This window comes from Panthera pardus, unplaced genomic scaffold (genome assembly GCF_024362965.1).
Source record: "Panthera pardus isolate Hobbes unplaced genomic scaffold, ASM2436296v1 HiC_scaffold_8, whole genome shotgun sequence".
NCBI classification, from domain to species: Eukaryota; Metazoa; Chordata; class Mammalia; order Carnivora; family Felidae; genus Panthera; species Panthera pardus.
The window spans coordinates 47019516-47032788 of record NW_026527013.1 but is presented as its reverse complement, the minus strand read 5'-3'; the positions used below and the strand labels follow the sequence as shown (position 1 = coordinate 47032788).

Below are 13273 nucleotides of genomic sequence, written 5' to 3'. Positions count from 1 at the left end.
TCGTGAAGGCGAAAAAACACCGTTCCTTTACCCACAGTCTTGTCCCTTGAGCATCCCAGAAAAGTACGAAACTCAGAGGCACAGCCGACTCTCAAGTTAAACAACCAACTAAACTTAGTGGTAAAAATCAGATGAAGATTTTTGGTCATGGAACCTGTTGTTTAGGTAATGCACCAATGCAAAACCTAAGCAACTACAAAGGTGTTAGTTGCTTAACTAACTCCTTTGTGGGGTCCTGGGAGATCTGAGCTTTTTGAGGGCAGCAGGCTCACGACTTTTCTGCATCTGTACTGCAGCCCATGGTGGGCACTCTGTCAGTTCTTGTGGAGTGGAAGAAAAATGATGGGGTATGCAGGGAAAAGGAGAAACTCACCAAAACAAGTGTCGGGAAGAACAACCAAACCTACAAACTTACTTTGGAAAGGTCAGCACAGGACTCTAACACATGACCTTGTATGCATCAAAGTGAAAAGGCGAGCGTCTGCTTCTTCACGAGCAAGTGCTTCATCTGGTCAGCAGTGCTCTGCCCCGGACCACCCCAGAGCACGAGGCTGCTTACTTGCAAATGAAGCCACCGCTTTCGCACTTTCTTCTGGCATCTGTGTTCTCTGGGAAAAGTAGCTCAGGTCGGTGGAGCACATCCACGAGCACAGATAACTCTGCCTGGACCAGGGGCCTCAGACGGTCCTCCAGGGCGGAGACAATGTCCTGGAACAGATGGACAGCTTTGGTGAGCAGCTCAGGCCAGGCTGACTACAGGAGAGTGAGAACATTCATATCTGACCTCAAAAATGACCACAAGCCAGGCTAGGTTAGAGTACCTTTAGTAACGTCTGGTATTTATCTCAAATTATTAAACGCTGCCCCAGAGGTATCCGAAGCATTAACCCCTGATGCAGAAAACAAGGGAAGAATAGCCCCACCAGCCCTTCTTTTTAGATGATCTTTAAGCTACTCAAGGGATCATTCCACATATTTTAAAATATAATGCACAAAAGTACATTCAACCACATGGAAAAATGTCTACAATGAGTGTAAAAAAAATGGTTAAACAATAGGATGGACTATATGATCTGATTTTGTATAGAAAATATCAACATCAAAGGATATATACCAAATATCATCAAAACATCACTCCTAGTTTTCTCTGGGTGGTGGGATTGCAGGTGATTCTGATTTTCTCCCACATATGAGTACTTGTAAGTATTGTCAAATTATTTCCAATGAGCATGAATTATTCATATAATAAAAAGTCATACAAAAATGAGAACACAAATGAATGAACATGCTGTATCAACATGCTAAATACATGTACCCTGATAGCATGATGGTCTTCAAATGCAAAACACATAGCTGTAGGAGAGGAAAACAGAGAGAAGTTGAAAGAGCAGCAAAACCAACACAACAAACACCATATAAAGGCAAATGGCAGAAAACAGATGAGAAATTATCTTCAAAAGATGCTAAAGTCATCTGGATGGCTCGGTAACTCAGAACTTAACTAGAAGCTGGCTAAGGCAGGTGCTTAACACATCATGTTGGACAGTATTAGGAGGGCCTAGTTAACCGAAGAGATTTGCATGGGAAAGGGCACTTGAAATGCATTCAACTCAACTGGAGATGTAAATTTCATAGGCAATGGTCATAAAGAATTGATTTATCTTTTACCCAAAAACTAAAACAGGTTTATATTATTTATTTTATATTTGACAAAATTTGTAATCACTCAATAATATTTAGGATGCAGACAGAATGCATGAATCAAATTACTTCTTGGGGGAGGCAATTTCTCCAGAAAAATTAAGAGTATACTGCAACACTCCTTAAATCATATGGACATTCACAGCATAGACAAAAAGAGGGTCGTTTTTGCAAAACTCTCCTAGCTTCTCCAACAGTTTGAAAGCTTCCCAAAGTTCTCTTCTTCAGTAGTCACTGGTCCTAACTCTGGCAAATCTTTGTCTATAGCATTTTCAGGGGATTCAAGTAGCTTCTCAACATTCTATTCATAAAATCCTGCATCTTTTGCAAGGTTTGAACTTTACATTGCAATTGATTTGCATTGTATTGTCAAATGTTTAACAGTGAGCAATCGAGAAGAGACCAACAGACAAGGATGGCAAAGCAATGGGCAGGGAAAGATGCTGGTGTTAAGTGAGGGGGATGTCTCAATGGGGATTAATTGTATAAGCAGTCCACAGGTGAATGTTCTTACATTATAACTTTGGCTGTCCTAGGCAATCTTGTAACTACCAGGGATTCATTAGATAAATCATTAGATAATGAGGACCCTTTCAGCCACTAGCCAAGCATTACATGGGCATACAGATTTTATTTTACTTCTCAAGAATATGTATAATAAATTCAAGAAGAGCACAAAAAAACTGGTTTGGCCGTAGATAATTTATTTAGTTTGAACAGACAAAAAAGTACTATGCACTCAATTCTGAATCTATTAATACCCTTCCCCTTTAAAAACATAGTGGAGTCAGGAAACACTCTATTTGGAACCAAATTATCTTTAAGAACTGGGTCTGTCACGGTGGGGCTAAAATTGTTTCCTTGACCTAAGAAATGCTTCCTTTTCCCCCAGCTTCATGGGCTCCAGCCACACTAACCTTCCTTTGGTCTCTGAGTGCACCACACTTTTGTCCCGTATAATGTTCTTTTCACATGCTGTTTCCCTCCCTCCTATTTCTTCCTTCAAGCAAGTCACACATTCCTCTGATCTCAGTTCAAATGTCACTCCTCCAGCAATGCCTTCCTGGATCACCATTCCAGCTGTGGACACGATTAGGTTCCTTATCATCCTTCTGTAGCACTACTCACTTCTCTGCAACATGGTCTCTCCTGCCATTTTACTTTCACCTGTATGATTAGCTGACTCACGTACCTCCCTTCCAAAACTTGAGAATCTATCTAGGCAAAGATCATTTGTGGTTTTGCTCACCATTGTATCCCAGTGCCTAGCATGAGTGGGGCTGATGAATGAATCTTTAGGCGGGCTACATAAACCTCACAGAGATTCATGTTTTATCTAATCATCATTATTACAGTCATCACAGAAGTGACAGTAACAGTAATAATCATAATAGCACTGCCATTGATCAAGCGTTCACTACGTGCCAGGCTCTGTTCTATGTGGTTTATGTGTACGCAATTTTCCAAAGATGGCCACTGCAATATATCTTATCTTACATGTTCTTCTTACACCGTGTCACTGACATTCTTCCCATCAAATGCTGATCTATATCCCCTTCCCTTGAACCTCAAATAGACACTTGTGACTGCCTTGACCAACGGAAATTGACAGACGTGATGCTATGTGATTCCTGAAACCATGTCATAAAGGCAATACAGCCTTCATTTGTCTCTCTCTAGAGATGCTGATCTTGGAATCCAGCCGCCATGTTGTGAGAAAGGTCAGACCACATGGGGAGACTACAGGTGGGTATTTCAGTTGACAACTCCAGCTGGGGTCCCAACATCTACTGCCAAACATGTGCAAGAGTTCAAGATGAGTCCAACCACAGCTGCCATCTGACCATTACTGCATTCAAAACCCTGAGCAACAGACACCTTATTGAGCCCAGTCAACCTCTAAACAGACTGAGAAAATGAAAAAATTGGTGTTATTCATTAGGCAGGCACAGATAACCGGAACATGTAATCAATGCTCGCGATCCTCACATTAACCCTGAGGTAGGTGTCATTATTATGCTATTTTACAAATGAGGAAACTGAGGCATAGAGAAATGAGGTAACCTTCCCAAAGATACACTATTTATAAGCAGTGGAATCAGGATTTGACCTGAGGCACTGGCCTGAGTTCATGCTTTTAACCATTCCAGCAGGCTCATTTGAAATGGCTGAGACTCTCCAACTATAGCCCATGCACTACCTGTGAGAGAATCACTTGAGTAAAGATGTTAATGTTATGATGGAAGTTTAAGTGTTTCACATGCACCAAATATTCACTACTCTCCACTTAACAAAGGGATAGATCTCTTCATACGTGCAAGAAAGAAGTAAAATACAGATACAATTTAGTAATGGTTTTATTTTCTTTTGACTCATTCTGAGAGAAAACTCTTCTCTTGGACATTATAATACTTGTTTACCTGCTGATTCCAGAGGCTAAATATCCCAGAGTGATTAAAAAAAAAAAAAAATGGAGCACTTATGCCCTTATTCTAAGCATCCTTTTGTAATACTTAATTATTCCTTCCTAAAAAGAGCAGTCCCCATTCTTCATGAAGAAATCTGTCAATACAGGGCCACCTGGGTGGCTCAGTTGGTTAAGCGTCTGACTCTTGGATTCAGGTCAGGTCATGATCTCTTGGTTCCGTGGGTTCAAACCCACATCAGGCTCTGCGCTAACAGTGCAGAGCCTGCTTGGGATTCTTTCTCTCCTCTGTCTCTGCCCCATCCCACTTGTGTTCTCTCAAATAAACTTAAAAAAAAAAAAAAAAAAGCAAAGAAAGAAATCTGTCGAAAACCTTTAAAGACCATGACTTTGCCAGAAGACTTTCTCTTCCCAAGCAGCTTTGCATTCTGGGTCCTACACACATTACTGTGCTTGACTAGCCATTCACATGCTGACATCTCTTTCTGGCCCGTTTTGGATTTTCTCTGGCTCATGGAAGCGCTGCTTTGGGGGAACCACCTCAGGCCAGGTTCAGGTTCACTCCTCTCTGGGCCTGACATTACCTGCAATCTCTCAATGATATTCCGGTAGTCTCTGGAAGCTGCCAGAACAGAGTCTCTGCGAGCCGCATTGCGGGCGGTCAGTCGCCAGTTCATGGCAGTTTTCTGCACAATGTTGTGAGACTTCAGAAAGAGGTTGTTGACTTGGCTGTCCAGGTCCACAGGAATAGCGATGGCCCGGCTCTTGGCTACACAGAAGAAACAGGACTCATGAGCCTCCAACTTGCATGGGAGACGCCTTAAAGACAGACTTAACTCCCCCCATCAACCCTTAGGCAGATTCATCCATGCCTGTAATAGGTCACTTGCATGCTTGTGTCAACACTGAGGAACTCAAATGAACTTTGACATTGTTAGGTCAGGGCTTCTCAATATGAATTCGGGGGGGGGGGGGGGCTGTAGCTCTGAAGTATGTTGAAATGTTTTAGGTCAAAGTTTAGGCAGGCAGGTCAAAGTTAGACCTCAATGGGTTTCCTCAATGAATGGCATCTTAAGGTCTCTCATGTTGTTCACATATTTTAAGAATTATCACAACAGGGAATTCATTTTTCCAAGAAACTATTTTTCCAAAAATTCTCTCTCAATGGTGTTCTATACAACAATCTACAAAATGCCAATTTAAGCCAAACATAAAACAAAAGATAATATTTATAATAACATAAGCTATCCTTTCTATTTAGGCTGTTCTCTTTTCCTCTTAAAAAAACCTCCAGTCTAATCATGAGACAGATGACAGTCAAGTCCACAAGGGGGGATATTCTACAGAACACCTGACCAGCACTCTTCAAGATTATTAATGTCGTTAAAAAAAACAAGGAAAGTCTGAGAAACTGTCGCAGACCAGAAGGGACTGGGGAGGCATCACAACTAAATGCAACATGGTAGCCTAGATTGAAACCTGGAACAGATAAAGGACATTAATGGAAAAAGTGGTACCAAATCTGGAGTGTAGTTCATAGCTATGGGCCAACATCAGTTTCATAGTTTGGACAAATATACCCAGGTGATGTAAGATGTTGACAGTGGGGGAAACTGGGTGAGAGGTACATGGGGAACTGTGTGTGTTATCTTGGCAACTTCCTATAAATCTAAAATTATTCCAAAATAAAAACTTTAAACTTTTTAAAAAGGAACATAACTAACAATCCTTTTTTTCAATATGGAAAATCCAACAACCTCCAAAAAACAAGACAACTATTTCATGTCTTCAATGCTTCATAAGACCAGAAGCAAAGAAGGTATTACCTACATCTAATTCTAAAAACAACTCCAGCACCCTGGAAGAAGAAATCTGAGAAGCAAAGGTTTAAGTCCCAGTAAAAACAAAAGAAAACAAAACACAATGTGGGGCAAGAAAACATCGGCCAATTAACAAATTTCGAACAGTTTAATACAGCAAGTAAGAAATATGGGGGGGAAATATGACTAATATCAAAAAGCAGGATGCACAGCATACACTCAGCTAGAAACTATGTGCCTTAGATACCCCTTTAGAAGATGAACAATGAAAACAGTGAATTTTGGGTGTGATTTCAGTCAGGAGAAGGTATTCCGCAAGGGACAGAAGTCTGAGTTCCTGGGCTGAGTGTGCTGTGCTGCTTTCATGCCCTGCCATTTTGCAGACATCAACTCCCTTTGTCTTTTCACATCACCGCCAAGACTATTGAAGCATTTCATCTCCCTAATGAGTGCTGAGCTAGCCAACTCAGCAACCTGCCCAAATTTCAACAAAGAGCTTCATGATGCACAATCCTATGTGGGTAGAGAACAGGGTTTTGGGGATACAGTCTCAGAGCCCTGGATCTAAGATATCACATCATGAACCTATAATGTACACTCTTTCAAAAGCTTCATCTCTTATTGTGAGATAGTACCGCATAAACAGTAAAAAGACACCATTACCTACCATATGAGAATCAAGGAAATCAGGATGGGATGACTGAAATCAGGCAAGAAACCCTAATCAACACAATTTATATTTGGTGGACAGCTACTTGATAATCCAAGAACCCGACTTGCCTCTGTGCTGCCTGTCTGCAGGAATGTAAAGAGATACCTCTTCTTAAATGTATGCAGGAAGAGAGCCCCTTGCTTCCCATTTATGAAGGGGAGTAGGGCTGAGTAACAGAGTCTGATAAAGTCAGGGTGAAGGGAGCAGTCATTTTCAGAGCTACCAGAGAGGTGACAATTGACAGGCAATAGGGAGCACCTTTTCTGAGAAAGGGTGTCCCCCTGGGATTGGATGTGCACTTAGCAAGAAAAAAAGTTCCCATGTGGTTGAATACACTTACTGGAGTAAACAAATTAGTTTCTTGAGAGAGACTTCCCAGGGCCTTGAGTAAGTGTGTGTGCACTGGGACCTGCCAAGAGATGCCTAACATTTAACCATGCACCTGTATTTTTCAAAGCCTCTCGCTCTTTGGGACTTACTGGCTCTTCGCTTTGGGAGATGCCAGCTTGGTAGATGAAAGAAGGCAAGGGTTAGCTATCAAGAAGACCTCCATTCCTATTCTACCTCTGCCAACTTCCTGTGTGTGGAACTCTAGAAGAGCTATAACAAGTGCTCAATAAAACTGAGTGGCCTTTACTGCTGTGAGGTAATTCATTGTCATCATGTTACTCCCAACTGCACTGATAGCTTACCTACATCAGAGAGCACCCGAATACAGCTCTCCACAGAGGCTTTTTGGCTTGGCATTAACCAGTTGCAGTGGTAAACCCTGAACACACCTTGTAGCAGTTGCACAAAGACAGGCTGGCGAGTCTGCAAGGAAGAGAGGCCAAGAGACAGGCAATATGACTTTTCTGTAGATCACTGACACACAGATCAGAAACAGACATTGTAATGAACTGTGAATTAATGGTAACGGACCCTTTGCAAGAGTGGGAAGGCGTGACTAGTTATGAGCAGGATTCCAGCAGGTGCCTTGTCAAAGGAGGAAAAAAATCTGAAGCATTTTAAGACCACGTACAAACTTGACACCATTCAAGTCTGACCATAAGAATCAACAGTGGAGTCAATGTCTGAAAACTTGTATTCCTGTCCAGTTACCAACTGGCTATTTGACTTGAGGCAAATGAGCTTACATCTGAGCTTTAACTTCATCCAATACATAAAATGAGTGGATTGAGGCAGAATAACCCAAAGTTCTTTCCAGACATTGTACACTATATGTAGAACCTCTGTTTTTGATTAGCAAAAACAAACTATTAAGTGAATCTCACCAAGAATGCATACTTATTTCTAGCACTGTCTTCCATGATATAAACAGAGTAGAATTCTGATATTATACTTTATAAATATTCATTTACTAGAGATGAGTCCTGGGAAGTTAACTACATGATAGGATTTATTCTATGACAGCATAAATTTTGCTCTTTTTAAAATAAAAGAACTCAAACATTTACTTTATCAGTTTGATGGTGATTTCTGAATGCATTTCAAAGTTATAATTTTGGTCTCTATCCATAGCTACCTGGATCCAGGTAGCTTTGGACTTTAGTTTGTAGGAAGAGGACTTGCACAGCCCCTCCAAAAAACAGCAGGAGCTAATATAGCAAAGAAAAAAAGTAGTGAAACACTGTAGAGAAGTTTCTGAGATGGAAGGAAAAAAAACAAACATGGTGCTAAGGAGAAAATCAAGTCTATTACATGACAACACAACAGGTTAATAAGATTTCAGAACCTCTTCTATGAACAATGTTTGGATAACTTATACTTATTAAGTGTCACATATCAGGTGAAAGCTCATTGGGGGCCTCAACTAACAATCCTATAGCACATGAACTGCCTTAATGCCACAAATAAGAAATGGAGGCCCATAAAAGTTAAAAGAAAGTATCCAAAAGAACTAACAAGTGGTGCCAGAGCAGTCAGTCAACCTCAGGGCTCTCTGATGCTGACAATTTGTGCTCTTTCCACAAAGTTCACCTGCAAAGCAGAATCTTATTGCTTTCTTCAGGAAGTACTTTCTGTTCTACACCTCCCAGCTACCCAGGACAGTAAACTGCATTACTAAGAGAGGACAAGATCATAAAGAGCCTGAGAAATTGGCTGCAAAACCCTGATATTTAGCTCCTGAGCACAACGTTCCCAATGAGAGAAGCCATTTATGGAGAACACTTCCCACACGCCAAGTGCTAAGTGCTTTCTACATATCTCATGGAACCCTTACCATATGACCATAGGAAGTAAGCAGTGGTATTATCACCCACCCCACTGGGAATATGTGTTAGAGTTGGGATGGGAACCCAACACCCAAACTCAAAGAAAGAAGTATCCTTTGACTCAATTCAATTTAATCAGTATTTATTGGGTATTTGCTCTGTTCCCGTCTCACCTCTGGATAAACAAAAGAGGAATACGTTAGCCAGTGTAGCTGCTTTCTAATGACCCATTCCAATGGGCAATCTGGTGCCATCAAGTCACTCAAACTCTCGGACTAAAAAACACGGCTGCCCATCACCCTCTTCGTAAAATCCTCCCTTCTCTTATCCTGAAGCCCTGCTTGTTCCTGAATCCCACTCTGCCTGCGTGATCAAGTGAAGACCTTCCTCTGGCCTCTTTTAGATGCTATCTTTAATTACTCGTGCTCTGACCAGTCTGTTCTAGTAAAATGCTTCATTTTCCTGGCCATGGCTTCAACTACCAACTGTTTATATCCGGATTCTACTACTCCACTCTCCTGAGTCTCATGGACTCATTTACTTACTCAGTGAATCAGCACCTACCAGGTCCCAAGCACAAAAAGCTACAAGGGACAGAGCAGTATCAGAAGTAACTATGCACATAAGGCATAGCTATGTCCTTCTTACTGTAGCTTATGGTGTAGCAGAGAAAGTATAGGATCATATTTACTAAGCAGCTACTCTGTGCCAGGCATTATGCTAGATGTTTCGCAAATATTTTCTCTCTTGCTCACGATAGCCTACAGGATTGACATTACAGCCCTGTTTCAAATATAAGAAAAGAGGTTCTGTGACCAAGCCAAGTTCACAGAGCTGATAAGGCAAAGAGTGTGAATTTGAAACCAGCTTTATCCTGCTCTGAAGCCTCCAAAATTCTATCCTTCCTCCCTAGATCCCATAGTCCCAGCTGCCTCCTGGACATTCCACTGGCAATAAGTAAATAAATAATAAAATAAATGTGACACGGCCAAACCCAAGCTCACCATTTTCCTTCCTCATATGCTTGGGTTGAAAGAAAAGAAGGAAAAAACTAAACAAACAAGGAAGGCAGCCAGGAAGGAGGTAAAAATCTAGCTGGGAAATGACGCATATACTGTTCAGCATATAAACAAAACAAGATAGGCCATGAGAACTCCAAAAATAGTATTCCTTGGAAAATACATGCTCTAGAAAGCCATAAAAAAAAAAAACAAAAAAAAAAAAACAAAAAACAAAAAACCTAAAATCCACTTTGGATTTTGTATTCTAAGTATATATGGACAACCTGAGTCTTGCTGGGACTTACAACACTTATACTGAAGATTCATGTCTCTGACCATTCTGGCTTATTAGGTGGTCCAAAAATTGGTTTCAGAGTAAGGCAATAAGAAGAGAGAGGAGTGACCAAAATGGGAAACCAAAACTCATATTCCTGTTTAATAGTTTTCCAATTAATTTGATTGACTTACTTTGACATTTTGGTTTTGCAATACTATTTCATGATCCATAGGAGAATGGGCATTGATGTAAGGATTGTCACTTTAAATTGCAAAAGCAGCAAGTCCAATCTTAGCAACCATGGCAGCTTTCCTGGCTGGCTCTCAGCATAATAGCACTTGGTAAAGAACACATTCTGGCCTCTGGTAACTCATGCGCTTGGGATCCAACCAGTTTCTGCTCCCCAATTACTCAAGAATATATACAGACATTTGAAAGATAGCATTCAAACTTTGCAATACTTTAGCTTAATTGCTAGCTTTTATAGTTATTTCTAACCAAACAGAAGGTTACCAATAGTTCCCAGCAAATGTAACTCACTAAAAACTCCACAAGTTTCAGAATCAGAGAAAAGTAGGTTGAAATCATGGTTATGCCACTTAATGGCTGTGACCATGACTCAGCATGGTAATTAAACTTTCTGAGCCTCAGTTTATGGAGCTACAAAGATGGCAATATCATCTACCTCATAGACTATACTGAGCTTATATGAACTCTCTGTATGTTAATGAAATAGAGCAGGATGTGATAAATATACTAATGAGTATGATACTACCATGAATCACCTTTCCCTTGGAGAATTTACCTGCATTAGGATTATCTGTCTATAATCCAATAACTCTGGGCCGTCCATCAACCCCAGGACAGCCTCTACCTCTTTCTATGACAAGGATGGTTACTATTTCTCTTCTGATCACTGGAGACCAAGGCCAACTTTCATCTTGTAGGCTGTACCAACGCACCTGCTGTAAGACTCCCACAGCAGTTGACCCAGACCTAAGTTATAAAAAGAGGAGTGATTTTTCCAAGTCGAAGAATGAAATTCTCTTTCAGACCCATGGATTCAAAACTTTGAAACTGTACAGTGAGAACCAGCACGCAGGGCTGCTGCACTGCACACCCCAGGAGCACTGTGCACAAAGGAGTTCACATGCCCATGTTGCTGTACAATACACCAGCCCTGCTGCCATGGCTTAAAGACTTCTCACTCTTGCCATGCAGCACTTGGGATGAGCTTAAGGCACACACTTCAGGAGTTAAAATGGAGGTTTCCAAACATGTTTTTAAAAAGCCTTAATAACATGCTAGCACCTATTTGAAAGCTGCTTCTCCTAAAATTGGAAGGGAGGAATCAACAAGATTGAAGGGGAGAAGAACAGGCATTGTAAGGAAAAAAGATCAACAATCAATACAACCATCTGGTGAAGAAAAACATCCTCAGGTGCTTATTTATCCAAGGGCATCCTGAGAAAGCAAAGGATCTTGTATCCATGAAGGCTCGTGTATAGCTGCTCACTGCCATATCAGCACCAACAGCAATTGCTGAAGCTCTGTCGGGAAGGCCCTGCACCGCTTGTGTTTCTTACCTGCAGGGTAGTACTCTGGTCTGAGAAGGGAGAACTGAAGAAGGTAGTAACGATACTCATGACGATTTCAGTAACGTACTTTTCCAAAATTGAGTCTGCATGCTTCCTGTCACTTGTGTTGTTACAGGCCTGCAAGGCAAGTGGATGCTTTAGACATCACACCAAACCTGTAGATCAGCTGTAGAATTAAGAAATCTGTAACCACTCCTGCTAATCCAACAAACGAAAATAAAGGCTTGAAATAACAACAATAAATCATGCAGCCAGAGAAACTGATCAACTGTGTATCCCAGTATAGACTCATAAAACAAAACTGATAAGGGACCAGGGTGCGTGAGTGGCTCAGTCAGTTAAGCAGTTGACTTCAGCTTAGGTCATGCATGGTCTCATGGTTTGTGGGTTCAAATCCCTTGTCAGCTCTGTGCTGAAAGCTCAGAGCTTGGAGCCTGCTTCAGATTCTGTGTCTCCCTCTCTCTCTTCCCCTCCCCCACTCACACTCTCTCAAAAAAATAAACATTAAAAAAAATTTTTTTTAAGTCGGTATGGGACCTACAGGGCTATTGCTTCCAAATTCCTAGCCATGTGTGGCAAATCTAACACCTTAAAAGACAACAAGAGGCATAGTAACTACAGTTGTCTGTGTTTTCCCCTAAAAGTGAACTGTGCTCCTTGTTAAGCCATTCATCTGTTCTACGCGATGTTTCCTAACATATGATCAAGAGAATCAAATATATCAGGTCCACTGTGTGTAATATTCTCCAATGCTACAACACTCTTCTATTCAATAAAAATGCTACTGTAGCATAACATATAAAGTTGTCAAATTGCTACGATGTACAGTAAAGCTAATATAACATTGTGTGTCAACTATACTTCAATTAAAAAAAAGTTACTGATATGCAGTACTGCTGAAAATAGTGGAGTTTGAGTCAAAATCATTGATTCCATAGGTCTTGAGGTGAGAGACTTCAGGTTTTACTGGCATTACACTTAATTTTGCTATTTAAAATAAGATTAGGCATTTAGAGGAAAAGATATAGAAAATACACTTTTAAAAATCAAGTTTTATTACCAAATTCATTAGTGCTGTAATTTCAGATGTAATGTTGCTTACAATAAAAATTTATGAAGGGCAAAAAAAATCATGTTTTATTAACTAATTGCCATATTGTCAGCTTAATACTGAGCAGTTTTGACACATTCAGAGAATGAAATTAGTAACTGATTTTACATTTCTGAATAATGTAATGTAGAGGTCAGCACAGTTACGTGCTGGTGGCTGCTTTTATAAATAAAGTCTTATTGGAACACAGCCATGCCCACCTATTTACCTATTGTCATGGCTGTTTTCAAACTACCAGGGCAGACTTGAGTAGTTGTGTCAGAGACCAGATGGACCACAAACCTGAACATATTAATATCTGGTCCTTTACAGAAAACTTTGTTTAGCCCTGATTAAAAAACAAAAAAAACCCCACAAAAAACAGAGCAGGCCTTCCATTCCAATCTCCAAAACCAGATTTATGGGATTAAAA

At 40.6% G+C, this 13273-nt stretch overlaps 1 protein-coding gene across 6 annotated transcripts in view; it reads right to left on the bottom strand.

Annotated features, from left to right (window-relative positions):
- ITPR1 (inositol 1,4,5-trisphosphate receptor type 1) overlaps positions 1-13273 on the bottom strand; it is a 327038-nt gene that overhangs the window by 126277 nt on the left and 187488 nt on the right. For all 6 annotated transcript variants that reach the window (XM_053897548.1, XM_053897549.1, XM_053897552.1 and 3 more), the window contains 4 exons: positions 11739-11867; positions 7351-7471; positions 4711-4895; positions 560-708 (listed from right to left, as the gene is read on the bottom strand). In XM_053897548.1, coding sequence (XP_053753523.1) covers positions 560-708; positions 4711-4895; positions 7351-7471; positions 11739-11867 — 584 coding nt within the window. The remainder of the gene's footprint in view (positions 1-559; positions 709-4710; positions 4896-7350; positions 7472-11738; positions 11868-13273) is intronic.